Source organism: Nomascus leucogenys, chromosome 25 (genome assembly GCF_006542625.1).
Source record: "Nomascus leucogenys isolate Asia chromosome 25, Asia_NLE_v1, whole genome shotgun sequence".
Taxonomy (NCBI): Eukaryota; Metazoa; Chordata; class Mammalia; order Primates; family Hylobatidae; genus Nomascus; species Nomascus leucogenys.
The window spans coordinates 29,588,770-29,605,061 of NC_044405.1; the positions used below are offsets into that span (position 1 = coordinate 29,588,770).

The window sequence follows — 16,292 nt, forward strand, 5'->3', positions numbered from 1 at the left end:
AACCACAGAACATACCCTGCCCTCCTTCCGACCCTCCCCCCCACCACCACCCCACACCAACTCTGCCCATGCCTATTCGGCGAGCCCCAGACAACAGTCCTGGCAATGCCATAAGCAGCTTTCAGGTCTGTGGCCCCCACATGACGGCGCCTATCCCCACCCACAGTCACACGACAGGGTGCCACTACAAAGCCTAAACCGGGGATAGAGCCCTGTATTGTCTCCCGACCACAGAGATGGGGCTGAATGCTCTGTGCTTACACACCTGAAAAACCAGTTCCTTTCACTTTGCCATCCTAGCCTCTCGTGAAATTGTACTCAAAAAAGAAAGCGATGGCAAAAGAAAGCTACAGTACGCGTTCTTGTTATCCCTATGACAAGCAACTTAGAGCAACAGCACTGCCAACTACCAGGCTAGCCAATCTTCACCCCAGCCCCCGGGAAGTTCTGATAAGGATGTAGGGGAGTGAGTCACCTGACCAGTGCACCACCCAGCTGGGGGCAGGGCCGCCGGCGGCTGCAGGGCCACACTTGTGGGAGGTGGACAACATGCGTGGCCACTGCAGGGGGAGGAAAATCTAGAGTCTGCAGCAGAAGGAAAGTGGCTGGGGCGTCCAGGGCTCTTCCCCGCTGAGCTGGTGGACAGAGGAACTCCCGGGCATGTAAGGGAGGGTGCTGAGGGCCGGGCCCTGGTGTCTCCTGGCCCCGAGTGGAAGGTGAGGCTTTGCCAAGTGCAGCAGGTGGGCTAATGAGCCTGATGGTGGAGGGACTTACAGGACCAGACCAGGGTGCGAGAAGAGGTGTGAGGTGGCTGTGTCGCAAAGGCCAGCATCTGAAGTGGGGGAAGGTGGAGCAGTGGAGGCTGCCCAGCAGGCCCCTGGGTCTGGGTGGACACTGCATACGAGGGTGCAGTGGGCCTCATGCCACCAACCGCACCCCATGGAGGCAGAGGGGCCACAGTCCTGGAGGGTGGGGGGCTTTGCAGATTCAGTGATGCATCAGGGCAGGGCGAGGACCATTTCTTGGCTGGGGCTGTGGCAAATGACCTCACCTCCCCCACCTCAACTCCTCAGAGCACGCCCTCGGACATCTCATGGCTGGGTTCACAGGGAAGCCTTCAGAGGGGAAGATGCCCGATCGTGTGAGGACTTGCCAACTTCTGGTGTCAGAGCTCGGGCCCTGGAGGTCAGGTCACAGCCAGCAGCACTCAGTCCAGGCATGGGAACGGGGGCACAGGATGGGCACAAAGGTGGAGAGCCCCATCTCCCTGACGCTCCTACAGAATCCCCGAACCAGTGCACCCACCCAGCAGAGGGCAGGGCTGGACATTCAACGGGGTGAGGCCAAGGGCTGGGGTTACAGCTGTTCGCCAGGGGATGACGAAGGGCATGTGCCAGCTGCCTCGGGGGCACCAGACAGTTGGCACTGCACAGTGGGTGGGTTCGGTGGGTGTTGAGGCCTGGAAGGTGTGTCCGGGACGGGCAGGGGGTGCAGGCTATGGCTGGCTGAGTGGTGCTGGGGTTTGGGGGAGGAAGCTGGTGTTTCCTGCCTCTGCAGGGAGGTTCACATTGCTTTGTCCCCTCAACAAAGCCAGGCTCTCGTGACAACGGGGCACAACCTGGACAGATCTGAGGAGCTGAACACCTCCAGCTTCCACAGGGCTCAGCCAGGACCTGGGCCCAACAGCACTGCCTCCCAGATGGGGCCACCACCCCACATCAGCACAAGACCTCCTCCCAGGGTGCCCCCCACAGCCCAGGGTCCAGGCCCCAGGCCAACACCCAGAGGGGTTGGCACTGTCCACAGCCCCTCTCCAACCCCTGCCCCCACCCCAACCGGCCCCACGGTCCCCTCCAGGGCAGGGTTTCCAGAATCCACCTGTCCTTAGTGTGTTCACTGTCCTTTGGCAGCCCCGAATCTTTGTACCTGTTTCCTGTCCCCTCCTTGTGTCCAGGTAGCATCCCCAGGGCCCTCGCCTCCAGCACAAATTCCAGCCTGCAGAAACCTTGTCAGCTCAGGGGGCCACGGTGCAGGGCACGCCCAAGGGAGGGAAGCTGGGGCTGCCCTGGGGTGCCTTTCTGTGCAGCTGGAGTAGTTCTGTATCCTATGAAGAAACTGATACAGAACAGCACTCCTCTGAAAAATTAGCAACCTCATCTACACAGAGACTGGACTGGAGAAGCCCCAGCAGGTGCAGCAATCCCGGAAGTGAGAGTCAGAGCTGTGGACGTCACCCCTGCTGTGGCCCAAACAGTGAACTGGGGCCGCTAGCCCCCAGAAAGGGTGAAAAGCCCCAACACCCAGAAGATGAGACCCTAGAGCTTCCCTGGCCACCCCAGCAGCCCTCCCCATCCCAGGAAGCAGACAGGCGCATGGGAAAATCAAGGACGGCACTCAGCCAGACAGGCAAACAACTGTGGCAAACCAGTGCCAGCAGAACCCAGAAACGCAGAGCAAATGAAATGGTAAAAATCACTATCAACCCCTAAGGCTATCTGTGCAGAAAGGGTCCATACAGTGGGTGGGGACGGCCGTCCTGAGGCCCGCTGGCCAGGCTGGCCCTTGGCTGGCGTCTGGGAACTGGGATTTCCGAGGCGCTCCCCGAGCCCCGCCTCGCTGGGCCTGTGCTGTTTGTACAAGGTGGTTTAGGCAGAACACCCACATCCCTGCTGAGAGTCTGGAATTGTAGCACAGCCCAGGCAGAAGCTGCTCACGTGACCAGTCCCCGGGTACATCACCAGGCAGGGCATCCCCAACATCACATGCGCGGCGTCCCAGCTGCTTGCAGGGGAGTGAGGCGCGTACTGCGTGACCCCCACCCCAGGAGAAGCCTCCAAAGCTGAGCCTGGTGCCTCTGGACTCGGCCCCAGGAGCCTTTCCCTTGGCCGATTTTGCTCAGTGTCCTCTCTGTGGGAAATCACAGCCATGGGTACCACGACCTGCGTGGCCTGTGTCCTCCTGGAGAATCACCGCCCTGGTGGTCTTGGGGACCCCAACTCAGTATCACATTAGAGTTCTTAGTCATTAAAAAGTATGCTTAGTGAGAACACTGGGCAAAGGGCAGAACAGACATGCCTGGGGGCCTGTGCTGAGGCACTCGCCCAGTGCACCCCACCAGGAGCAGCCTGGGAACCAGCCCAGGGAATGAGGCACCAGCACCTGGGGAAGCCTGGGGACCCTGCCTCACAGGATTACAAAGGAAAGCTGACCACCAACTACCAAAACAGAAACAGCAAATCACTGACACAGGAATCTGCCTCTTTATTGACATGCTAAGTAACAAGACGCAGAGGCAGGTCTCATCGCAACCGACTGTGACCACAGAGGACCACAGAGGACCACAGAGGAGTGATGACAGGGAGCTGTGCTTCTACACAACTGCAGGAGGGAAGGGCGGTCGGAACAGCCTGCTGGCTTCTAGTGGTCAAATGTGCCACTCACACGATGGCATCTGCTGAAAAAGCTAAAATGTCATTTATAGGTTAGTGAACACATCCGTCTGAGAATTCCAGAGAAAAACCACAGAATGACGGAAGGGAGATCAGAAACAGAGAAGAAAACGTGCCAGAGCTAACCCAAGTCTGCAGAAAAGCCCCCGCCGTGAGGAATCCCAGCTGGGATGACCTGGTGTGCTCCCTGGGGGCAGTGGCCACAGACTCCTCTGACAATACGACAAAGGGACACACACTGCAGGGCAGGGAAAACACAGAACTTTATTTCAACAGAGTGATTAGGTTCCACCACACAACAGGGACACCATGGCATTGTTTTTTCATTTAATAAACACAAATGAATAAAAATACTTTATTTTGTCAAGAGACTGCCTCTCCTCCCTCTCCCGATCTCACAGAAGCCTCCATGCAATTGTGTGCCCCTCCAGGGCCTGCACCCACAGACCCCGTCTACTTGCACAAATGACTCTTCTTTACAGAGAGGGCTCCATCTCATTTGCCTGAGAATACTACTTAGGTACAATACCGCTCCTTTCCCCCATCTCCTTCCAAATACGAGTTCTTGCCCTGCGTTCCATTTTCTTTTTTTTTTTTTTTGGAGACGGAGTCTCACTCTGTCGCCCAGGCTAGAGTGCAGTGGCGTGATCTCAGCTCACTGCAAGCTCCGCCTCCGGGTTCACGCCATTCCCGTCTCAGTCTCCGGAGTAGCTGGGACTACAGGTTCCCGACACCATACCCGGCTAAGTTTTTGTATTTTTAGTGGAGACAAGGTTTCACCATTAGCCAGGATGGTCTCGATCTCCTGACCTCATGATCCGCCCGCCTCAGTCTCCCAAAGTGCTGGGGTTGCAGGCGTGAGCCACGGCACCCAGCCTCCAAATTTTGAATGAGTCCCTTGTGAGAAGGAAAAGAATCTGCTGTCCACAGAAGCCCAACGTGGAGCTACTTCAACCAGAAACTGTCACCCATGACACTCTGTGTGGGTTCAGTCACACAGACCACGATCCATTATGGAAGGGAGGGAGAAAAGGATCACATCAAATCTACTGTATGCCTCGCAGACCATCCCTTATTTCAAAAATAGAAATTCCTATTTAAATGCCGCCTGTGTGCAACAGGCCTAATATTTGCTTCTGCATGTGGCAGATCTGTTATTGCTTACACAGTGGCCTCCTGGCCTGTGCTGCTCAGCTGGCCCTGTTAGAGAACATGGGAATCACATCAAAATCCTAAGTCATAAAATAAGGGCTCTGTCCCCAGCCTGGGCCCAGAGGCCCACATGCCCACCTCCACAGCCCAGTCAAGTGTGGGGATAAGGCACTCCTCTGTGCTCTGAGCTACAGTCCCTTCTGACTTTTGAGTTGCAAAGAATGATTTTGTGCTAATAAATTCCCAGTGCATCCAAAATGTACAAAAACCCTAGAATTTCCAGTTTTTAGATTGGAAAAAAAAAAATTTCCGTAGATCCAGAGGAAACTTCCATTGAAACTTTAAAGACCTCACCTGCACCTGCTCTAGTAATGCACTAGTTACTAATATACAAATGTAAATCTTTGATGAGTATGGTTGGGAAAAATCTGTCTGTCCTTGTGATCAGCAATAAATTTCTTTTTTCTTTTTTTTTCTTTTTTTTGAGACTGAGTCTCGCTCTGTTGCCCAGGCTGGAGTGCAGTGGCAGGACCTCAGCTCACTGCTACCTCTGCCTCCCAGGTTCAAGAGATTCTCCTGCCTCAGCCTCCTGAGTAGCTGAAACTACAGGCGTGCACCACCACGCCCAGCTAATTTTTTGTAATTTTAGTAGACATGGGGTTTCACTGTATTAGCCAGGATGGTCTCAATCTCCTGACCTTGTGATCTACCTGCCTTGGCCTCCCAAAGTGCTGGGATTACAGGCATGAACCACCGCGCCTGGCCAATCAGTGATAAATTTCTATCTACCCCATTTCTTATTAATTCACACTTTAAAAAAGCATGTCCTGGAAGTATTTCTAAGTGTGATGGTTTGTAATACATAACAAATGAAAAAGATGTAATTAGATTATAAGAAAAGCATCTGCCTGTAAAATATGAAGGAAGAAAGGAAGTAATGGACTTCTCATGGGGCCCACAGGGAACCAGGAGGGACCCAGAAAGGGTGCCGGGCCCTTCCCCTGTGCTGCAGCTACAGGGCCCCATTTCTTCAGAAGGAGCGTTCTGGGTATTCCATCGTGCCCTGGAAGTCTGGCAGGTACAACCCCCTCAACACTCCAGGGATGGAGGGAATCCACAGGAAGCCATGAACTGCTGGTTTCAGCGGGGAGAGGTAGTGCTGACAGCTCTGATAATCTACCTGAAGCCCTTTGTGAGGAATACTGTAAAACTGCAGTAAGCTGTCAATATTCGACATTAAGTCATCATTTCAGAAGAGAAGCCTGTTTGAAGTGGGAAAGGTTTGGAAAAAAAAAGATGCTGTGGTTCTTGCAAGTCTGCCTTGTTTGGTACCAGCACAGAGTATCACTGTCACTAAGTGCTCGGGGGAGAATGCTGAGCTGCTTGGCGGTGTGTGTGCGCCTGTGCGAGGCCCGGTCTCACAGTCCCAGAGACTTCTGGACGATCTGCTTGGCAATCTTATAGAACTGCTCCCGGTCATCGCGCCACATTTTGGACGCATCCACGTTAGCTCCACTTTCGTCATTGGGCTCTGAAAGAAAAGGGAACACCCTCCATGTAAAAGGGATCTTATACATAAGCAGGCTGGCAAGGTCTCCCATTTATTTAAAACACTGGAGGGGGCTTTCAAGAGCTGTGTCCCAGAAACAAACCAGAACCCGAGAACCGCGTGGGGTCGGTCCCACCTCTAGAGTGCTGGCCACGCAGGTCTCAAAGACAGCCACTCTCATGACTCCTGCGTTCTGAGTATCGGAAGACACCAGGACAAGTTGTCATCTGTCTTGCTGTGAACATGCGACAACCACCTAAGCACAGGCCCACACGGCCTCCCACAGCAGCCCCCTGGGCCACTGCACTTCTGGCACCTGGACAAGCTACACGGGGCCCACCTACTGCTTATTTCACCTTTCTCAAGACACTCTGCAGTGTGGCTTCTCTCTCAAAGAGCGCCCTCTCAGCAAAACTGCCCCTCACAGCTCCTACCAAGACAATCCCAAGCAAATGTGCAGCCTAAGACACCAGACCCCAGGATACCTGACCCACCCCCTAGCCAGTGGCACCGGCAGTCACTGCAGAACTGCAGTTAGGAGGCACGGAGGGAGTAGCCAGGGCCTGCCGGAAGGCAGAAACGAGAGAGACCACCAGAACCGGATGACATGTGCTGAAGCAGCAGCTGTGCAGCGTGGCGGCGGCGGCGCTGCTCAGAATGCACGTGGGGACTGGTTCAGAGCAGAGTTGATGAGGATAAAACCCACAGCTGACATCTGAGGACAGCCTGAGCCACTGCCTCCCTTCCAATCTCCAATCCCCTGGCCTGGCTCCCTCCACTCAGCACATGAAGAGGGTTCTGCCTCAGCCCTCTCAGCATACACACTCGCGTCACAGGCCCTGACGTCACATCCCTCTAGACCCCACTCCACAGCACCCAAGGGCTCTGCAGAGAACAGCTGAGGGGCCTCACTCTGGCATCGACCCCTGGCCCTCTGCTGGGTCTGCTCTTTCCTCTCAGACTCGCCGCCTTCCTTTCCCACACCCTTCCTCCTGCCTGCCCTGGAAGACTCCTCCCTGCTATGCTGTCACCCTCTGCCTCATCCAGAAATGACCCCACATCTTCACTCCCATGTCTGACCCCCTTTTGTGGATGGAGGCCCCTTGTCCCACACACCTCAAACTATTCCCGAAATCCTGCTGTCTCCTGAACCCAGAGCAGCACCTCTGGTAGACAAAGAACCAGGAGTCCCAGAGCCTGTACCTTCAAGGTCTCCCAAACCCACCCCTTCCTCTTAGCCCTGGGACCACTCAGCCCTTCTCTTTTCTCTCCAGGCTACTGCAACACCATGAAGTCTCTGTTTGTCTTCCATTACACTACTGGTAACTGCTTCAAGGATGGCCCCTCAAAGGCACAGCTCACAGGACGTCACACCCCCAACTCCAATCCCCAGGGTCTGCTGGGGCTCCTCTCCCTGCAGCCTTGGCTCCAGCCAAAATGAGCTGGCAGTGCCCCCATCAAGTCAGCCACCTCCTGCCTCTGGGCCTCAGCCCAGGCTGCTTCCTTTGCCCCAAAACGTCATTCCCTCCCTCCTACCTCATCAACACCTACCTGTCCTAAACACACCCCAGACAGCCCCACCAGGAAGTGGCCCGAGAGTCCCTGCATGTGTCTGATCTCAGGGTGCATCCCACTGGCCTCTAACTGCTGGTAGGCTTGGACAGTTGCCTAGAATGTAGGAACACAGAGTTGGGGTCTTTGTCACACAAAGCTTTACACCCCCAGTCCAGTGTGTGGCATGTAGCAGGTCCTCAATCAACACCTACTGAGGGAAAAAGACGATCAAGGACCAGAGACCAGTTAACTATGGCCGACAATACAACATACGACACCAGGCTGTGCTAGAAGGTATGCTTACAATTGGAAGAGTGTATGCAGATAACATTAAATGGCAATAGCATGTGTAAACTAACTGCAAACGAGTAAAAGTACATTATAAAGACAGGATGACGCAAGGCAGGAGAACACCTGCAGCCTGGGTGTCCACAGCAGCTCCTGCCAGGAGGCTCAGGCCTTACCTGCCAGCATGCTCACCACCGACAGCAGGATCTTCTCCACGCTCTGCACAGGACTCCACCGCTCCGCGCTGCTCTCGTAGCCCATTGGGTCGTCGCCTGGCGCGTGGAGGATGGAAATGCAGACTCTCCCATCAGGGTAGACTGCAAGGGTCAGAGGCAGCCAGGTGAGCCCAGGAATGGTGCCCAAGGCATCGCCGCGCTTGGGCAGGCTCCACAGATAACGAGAACAAGGATTGCAGACACAGCAACCAAGCTGTTTGCACAGCTGGGGCATAGCCTGGGGCCCTGAGTGTCACGCTTCATGTCTGCAGGAATCCTGGTGGGGCCTGCTCACTCACTGACAGGCTCCAGGCTGACCCAGCCAGTTCTAATCAGCTGTAGTAGTCTAATCCACTTTCATATGAATTTTTTTCAGGCAATACATACAAAAAGAGTAAATGAAAGGTTATCTGGCAAATATTTTATCAAAATATCTGATGTGATTAGGATTATGTACAATACTTTTCAGAGCTAGCTCCTTAGATATTTCTAATTCTACCATTAAATCCCTGAACTGGCCTGTGTAAAATATATGTTCACATGGCTACGATAAAGGCAACTGGAATTACTTAAATATCTACAAAAAGAAAGGCACCAGGATTTCTCTTGGTAGCTTACTCTAATAATAAGTAAATTATCATCAGTACAACCTGGAATGTAGGTCGGTGTGTCTAAATCAAATCCCTTTCCACCAAATATCATCATTAAAAAGATACACAAGGTCTGATAAAGAGAAATAAATTTTCAATTCACAGCATGTAATCAGTCCTCTTCTACATATAATTGAGAGGAATTATCAGATGGCTCCGTATATACTCAGATATCCAGTAATCCATCTAGATAGACTCAACTGTAAAATTATAAAGCCATTAAAGTTATAATAATAGAAACAGCAATTTTAAAATACATTTATTTAACTCACCTGAATTAATGAGTTCTGAATTTCATGAAAATTTACAAATGTTAACGGTCATCATTTACCTTCAAACAGTCTTGTCTTTCATACCTGGTCCTATGTGTTTCCACTCATCCATTGTTTCAGTGGTGAACGTTCAGCAGTGAACGCTCTCTACTATCCAGGAACTGAACCACAACTTCTCATTCAAGAAGAGTGGAAGAAACTAGAGGCATATTTGCCCTGGACATCAGGCTGTCCACCTAAGATCCACATCCACAAAATCAGGAAGTTTCCCACTTCTGTGTTGCCTTCTCCAGGAGTTGGTCCCATAGGGTGATACTGCATCCACAGAAGCACCAAAAGCACCTGTGTCCCTGCCACAGCCCCTCCTTCACCAAGTCTCAGCAGTGCCACATCCTAAACCTCTCGTGGATCCACCCACATCTCTTTATCTTTAGTGCCCACATTTAGTTCCCAAGTTGCCGGTGTCTCTACCCTAGACCACTATGGCCGAGGGCCTGCCTGGCTTCCTGCCACCTGTCCTTTGCACTGTACCCAGAGCCAGCCGTCAGAAATCATTCCAGTCATGCCACTCCCTTGGAGTCTTTCAATGGAGTTCCGCCACTCCCAGGAGAAAATATCAAAACCTTCAGTATTGACCAAAAGGCCTGAGGTAGTTTGGCCCCGGCCTTCCTCTCCCGTCACTTCCTGCGCTGGGCCTTTGCACATGTGAAGGGCCACTCCTCCCCGAATCACTCAGGTAACTCCTGCTTCACTCCCTACAGATGGTCCATCCAACCACCACCTCTTTAAGGTGCTGCCTGGAACCTCCTGATGTGACTTTGCGTTTTGTTTGTGTGATTCACCTATCAATGTCCATCCCTGTCCTTGGAATATAAGCTCCTGAAGGTCTATTATTATTTGCTCACCACTGTATAGCAGCAACTTTCAGTAAATGTGTTGAATTGCTTTTATTTACTGACTGTCTAATTTTTATGATATTGGTAGACCTACAGTTCTCAAAGATAATTTTTAAAAAATCAAAATAATCCAATTACACTAAGGCAAAAATTTAAAACTATATTATCTAAGCATTAAAACTAATTACCAGAACATTGAAAATAATAATCAGACAACCTGTAGTACAGTCACATAATGTAATCAGTTTATTGGTCATATTTGTTGCTAATGCCATGTCACAGGTATTGTTCTGAATAATATATGTATCCTCAATACAATCTTAGTATTTTAATTACCTACAATCCTCTTCATAGTTGCGTTTTACAGCTAACCAACTTGAAACTGACTACTTCAATTACTCTTACATATCAATTATATTTTTTAACTTTTTATTATGGAGAATTCCAAAAACACACTCAAGTAGACAGCGTATGATGAACCTCCATGTTATCATCTAACTCGGGCTCATGGCCAGTCTCCCTGAAGAAGGCACGCTTCTGAGCATCTCCTGTGCACACAAGACTGAAGTAGCTTTGAGATAAGAAAAGAAGTACCGAATGGTCTCTCTCAGGCGGCCGCCTACTACCTATGTGTACCAATATCTGCAGTAAATGAGAAGTCCTAAACGAGGGTTAGGACAGCAAGTCTAACAGCAGACGGCATTTCCACCAGGGAAGTGGCCGGGGGTGGGGGGGCAGTCCTGAAAACCCCTATGGCAAGGATGTAAAAGGAATGTAAAAGGAAAAAATAAAAACTACAGCTGTTCAGGAATTCCAATTCCTACTACTGGACACATTTTCAAGTAAGCTACAGTACAATTCACTTAAATGACCTTATTTTTTTCCTCCTTTTAAAATTAATATATATTAATTTTAGGGCAAAAAAAGATTTACAAAAAGGAAAAAAAATTTCAATCCGAAAAAAGAATCACTTTTAACATTTTTGTGCTTACTTTTCCAGTTATATATTTACATGTGAATTTATTTTTCAAGAGGAAATTATAACAGTCCTACTGCTTTTCCCAGTCAATATAACACAAATATTACTTTGTATCACTGATTCTTATTTTAGATCATTTTAAAAATCTACATCACATTCTAACATATATGATATGGTCTGGCTGTGTCCCCACCCAAATCTCATCTTGAATTGTAGCTCCCACAATTCCCACGTCATGGGAGGGACCCGGTGGGAAGTACTGAATCATGGAGGCACATCTTTCCCATGCTGTTCTCATGATAGTGTATAGGTCTCACGAGATCTGATGGTTCTGTAAAGGGCAAGTTCCCCTGCACACACTCTCTTGCCTGCTGCCACTAAGATGTGCCTTTGCTTCTCCTTTGCCTTCTGCCATGATTGTGAGGTCTCCCCAGCCATGTGGAACTGTGAGTCCATTAAATCTCTTTCCTTTATAAATTACCCAGACTTGAATATGTCTTTATTAGCAGTGTGACAACAGACTAATACAATATATAACTTAATTTATCCTTGTGTTAAAAACCCAGGTTAAGTCAAAATTTTCACCATTACAAATAACACTATGACAAAGATTAGCATAACCCCTTCTGAGCACACACCAATGTGTAAAACTTCCTCCCCAGTGAAGTAGGTGGCTGGGTCAAGTGGCATCCAGTTTTAGGTGCCTGTTGTCTTTTATCTATATTAAACTGACCTTCAAAATTGAAATCATGTGCTTAATACCACCATGCTTACTTGGCTGAATTTCAAAACATAAGAAGTGTTTTCTAAAGATCTACATCATAGACATATAGAATATACCACATTTCAGGTGGCTGATAATATTATCTCCGTACGTATCCTGGTACCACAAAAACTACTTCCAAAAGCACTTACTGTTGGGATGAAACATCTCACAGGTAAATCTCATCTTTGGGGGACTTAACGGGTAATCAAGTGGGAAACTCAAGATGGCAGGAAAAACGCCAAACTCAAAGCAGGTGTCTTCTGGGCCCCTAGAAGATATAAAATACGTAGACTGAACTTCGAAGTACATTTTTCAACGTCGAACACAATTGACAAATGGGTTAAGAACATTTTTACCACTTTAAAAATGCACATGAGGCCGGGTGCGGTGGCTCACGCCTGTAATCCCAGCACTTTGGGAGGCCGAGACGGGCAGATCATCTGAGGTCAGGAGTTCGAGACCAGCCTGGCCAACATGGTGAAACCCTGTCTCTACTAAAAATATAAAAATTCGCTGGGTGTAGTGGCACATGCCTGTAATCCCAGCTACTTGGGAGGCTGAGGCAGGACAATCATCTGAGCCCGGGAGGTGGAGGTTGCAGTGAGCCAAGATCTTGCCACTGCACTCAAGCCTGGGTGACAGAGCGAGACTCTGTCTCAAAAAATAAGCAAAAATAAAAATAAATAATAAAAATGCACACGAAAATATTATCTAAGTAACAATGAATTGGTACTTTTTTCTCAATGGAAAGCAATGTCTCATTCTCCTGTTTCAATCTGGTCTAAATCTTAGGTACAAGTACAAAGACTGAATTCCAGGCAGTTTTCACATTTATAAAGGTTAAGAGTCAAGCAGCAGAACCTCTTGATAAGAAGGGGATCAGAGAAAAGAACTAATGTCAATGCTCTAAGATCTGGGATTTTTTTCTGCAGATGTTGTACAATCACATTTTAGGATAAGGGTATGAATTATGGCACAGGGTATGAATTATGGCACAGGGTATAGCAAGATTCCATTGTATTTCAACAGATGAGGGGCTAAGGGTTGTATTTCAAAGGTGATTTTTAATTTTTAAACGTGCCCAAGAAGGCATCTTTGCAACCTTCAAGAAGCAGATGAGGAGCACATGTGATCACTGCTGCATGCTCAGTGAAAGGCTAGGCACACAGGTACCACCACTCCAGGCTGCACCTGCAGGCCCACGTGCTGTGCCTCATCCCACTGATGCAACATTGAAGCAACTCCCCGTCATGGACACAGACACAGGCACGTGAGTCTCCCTGGACCTATACTTTCCTCACGTGTAAATGGAAGAAACAGATGAAACCATTTCAGAAATCCTGCTTAAGGTTTAAAACCCAACAAGTATAAATTAACACTATCTTGACCAACAGTTAAAGGCATGATGGCCCCAGGAGAGGAAGAGTGTCAGCCACCATGTCTGTACCTTCACACCAGAGACAAACTCCTCTTCTCCTACAAATCACATTAATAAAACACACATTCGAGGAGTTCTAAAAGATCTTGCACCATCTTTCTTTGATAAGAAAGCAGGACCGCTGAATGACAGTGACAGACACTGAAACAGTGGAAACTGCATTGGGTGTGACTCATCAGATCAATAAATAAGTCAGTAAATCCGTTCTACTTCTATGAACTGAAAGAAGAAGTCCCTTCATAGACAGCTCTGCTCCTCTAACAATAAAGGCTAAGGCAGAAAGAACAGTTGCGCAGCGGCCAAGGCATGGATGAGCAGAGGACAGTCCACACCAGACCTACTGCCTTCAGAAAGAATCCAGGATATGGCACAGGAAAAAAATAATTTTAAAAAATATACATTTTTAATCTTCAGTTAAAAAATAGATTTCTTAAAAGTAAAAATTTGTTTTAAAAATCTTAAAATTATCTTGGTTCAGTGAAATTAATAACAACAGATTTGGAAATATTTATCTCTACGATTAAAGGAAAAAGACAAAAATCAAAAAGAAACTGAAGGAAGAGCTTTAGCTTTCACCTGGAGGCGGCACTCAGGGCTGTCGGCAGCAACAGCAGATGCCAACACGGCTCATGGCCCTGGCGGGGCTGATCTGCGGGCAACAGTCAGAAGAGAACAAAGCAGTGATTGCTTCATGGAGACAAGATTTTTCAATCTAAAAGACAAATTTTGATTCTGAAAACTGTCTTTGCTACCTTTTCGGAAGAAGATAGTGAATATGGCCACTTTGTTTTGGGGAGCCGGGGTGGGAGTGGGGGGTTACTATGTGACAGTCCCCAGGGCCTCAGCATGACCAGCACAGGGAACGCCACCGAGGGCGGAACGAGCATGAGCTCTTGCTACTGGTAAAACAGCCACGCTGGAGAGGGCAGTGTCCGGATGAGTACCCCCCCACCCCGGCCCACACTGGCACCCAGCGCCCGGCAGCCTGGGGACGCCTCAAGCCTAGGTTACTCTGCTCCCCCTGCAATGGCCTCAACAAACACATTCCTGAAGCCCCACCTTCTCAACACAGGATGGGCACACCCCGTGTATCAGAGTGATGCGTGGCCACCCTGAGCCTCCTGTCCAGTACAAGAGCTCATAGCAAACGATAACCGCCACCCATTCACTCTCCACATGCCCTCTGATGAAAGGGCACCAAGGATTGTGGTTTTCATTTTACAGTCAAGCAAGGCTGGAAAATCCAAGGATGAAATGACTTAGTCAAGGTCCTAGATCAATTTAGTATTAGAGTTAAGAGAACACAGTTCAAACTGCGAAATCAGAAGTCAGGCACATAAAGATACTATCTTTAAAAGTAACACTGTTCATATGTCAGGAATGCTTGCCAGCACTCAATATTTCTGGCACCTCTGAGTCTAGAATAAGAAAAAATGTCTGGGTAGTGTTTTTGGAATGAGCCAAATGGTATTTGCTCAATACTTTGATAACAGTTCTTTGTTTCTCATAATAGGGCTTTCTTTTAAAAAAAATTTTTTTAATCCACCGGGTCGTTCCTAGCCTCAGAAGCATGACCAAACATTTCCTGAAGTGCGCCCACATCTTAAATATCAAAGTTATTTGCAAATGCTCCGGTTTACTACTGGTTTGAAACTGGGGTTTCTTTCTCTTTTCTAGAACGCCTGGCGCCCAGACAGGAGGGCAGGTGGGCAGTGGTGTGCAGCAGCATGCCTGACCCTATGGAACATGCCTTCCAGGCAACTCCCGAGCCAGGAGTGGGAGACGCCACAGTGCTGTTTTTGGACAAGTTTTATTGCCATAATCCCAGACAACCTCACTTCTCTTTCACCGAAGATGGCCTCACCTGGGAATCTTCAAAAGAAACAACAAGAACAAGGAGGACGCAAATATATCCAAAGCAAATGTAAATTTTTCAAAGCCTGCAAATTATGCTGTCTTATTGATTGAAATCATGACCTAAACTGTTTTGGAGCTGAGCTAAGGACAAGCATTAGATTAAGCATCATAACGACCCTGCACTCTACACAGGAGGCACGCTTGCAACAGCTCAGACTGGTTTGCTGTCTTGTGGGTGATTTTAGATACAAAAGCAAATATTGAAAACACCCACGGCCTACTCCTAACTGACTAGCAATTCTCCCTCCTCACAAAGGACAACTGCCTTGTCACTGTCCTCCCCCAGAGCTGTGACCATTCCTCAGCAACAGTGTGGGTCACTTATAATGCCAGTGAAAAGCGAAGATCAGCCTCTTCTGTCTTTCCACACTCAACTCAAGGGAGAGATTGTTCTTCTTTGCATTGCCTTTCTAACACTTTTTACTTTCTAGATAACAGAAGCGGCAGGCAGGTCAGAGTGCCTTATGGAGCACCCAGGGCAAGTGGGTGCCCTGAGCTTCGCCAGCAAGCGGTGCTCCAGGAACTGGTGTGCTCGCCACTTCAGCTGCATGCAGGTGCTGGGAAAGCCGACTGCTTTTGCTGCTGTTCTCTTTATCAAGTTTGTCACAGCACATAGACAAAAAGTCTCCAACGCACATGTGATAAAGAATTAAAATCACAGAGAATGCAAACTCATCCATCAGTACTTAAAACCTGAAGTGGATGACTAAGGGACGATGGCCCTCCAAAAGCTGGAGCCAGCTGAGCTGGAGACGGGAAGGGCAAACTGCTTCACAGGCACCCTCCACTCTGGGGGAAGGATCCGCACCTCCCTTACACTACAGAATCGACAGAGGGCACCCAGCAGGAAGGGCATGAGGGCGCCTGGCATCTGAGCTTGGGTGCGTCTCCTTCCTTCAGTCCCTGCTCTGCAGTTCAGCAAAAGCTTCTTGCCGATGTTCCCACCCCACTAATGCCTGGGACAGCAGGACCAAGGTGGGCTGCACACACAGCCCCCGCACTGGGCACTTTAAACGCCCTAGGACGCCGGCTCTGCTATGCCAGGTTGTGCTTGTTGCTGTGCCAGGCAGTGAGGAGTTAAACAGAAACTGATCCCAATACCCTCGTAGTTAGAGGACGAGGCTGTAAGAAGCCATGATTTGGGGGAAGTGCCTTCCTGCACTTTCC

The 16,292-nt window shown here is 49.2% G+C and overlaps 1 protein-coding gene across 6 annotated transcripts in view; it reads right to left on the reverse strand.

Annotated features, from left to right (window-relative positions):
* Window positions 1-3,688: 3,688 nt before the first annotated feature.
* UBE2G2 (ubiquitin conjugating enzyme E2 G2) overlaps window positions 3,689-16,292 on the reverse strand; it is a 35,459-nt gene continuing 22,855 nt past the window's right edge. For 5 of the 6 annotated variants that reach the window (XM_003277378.4, XM_012501808.2, XM_030806282.1 and 2 more), the window contains 3 exons: window positions 11,920-12,038; window positions 8,169-8,309; window positions 3,689-6,132 (listed from right to left, as the gene is read on the reverse strand). In XM_003277378.4, the coding sequence (XP_003277426.1) occupies window positions 6,020-6,132; window positions 8,169-8,309; window positions 11,920-12,038 (373 nt within the window). In that variant the 3' untranslated portion in view covers window positions 3,689-6,019. Of the gene's footprint in view, window positions 6,133-8,168; window positions 8,310-11,919; window positions 12,039-13,784; window positions 13,858-16,292 lie in introns of all 6 variants that reach the window. The other variant, XM_003277380.4, reaches the window with a different exon arrangement.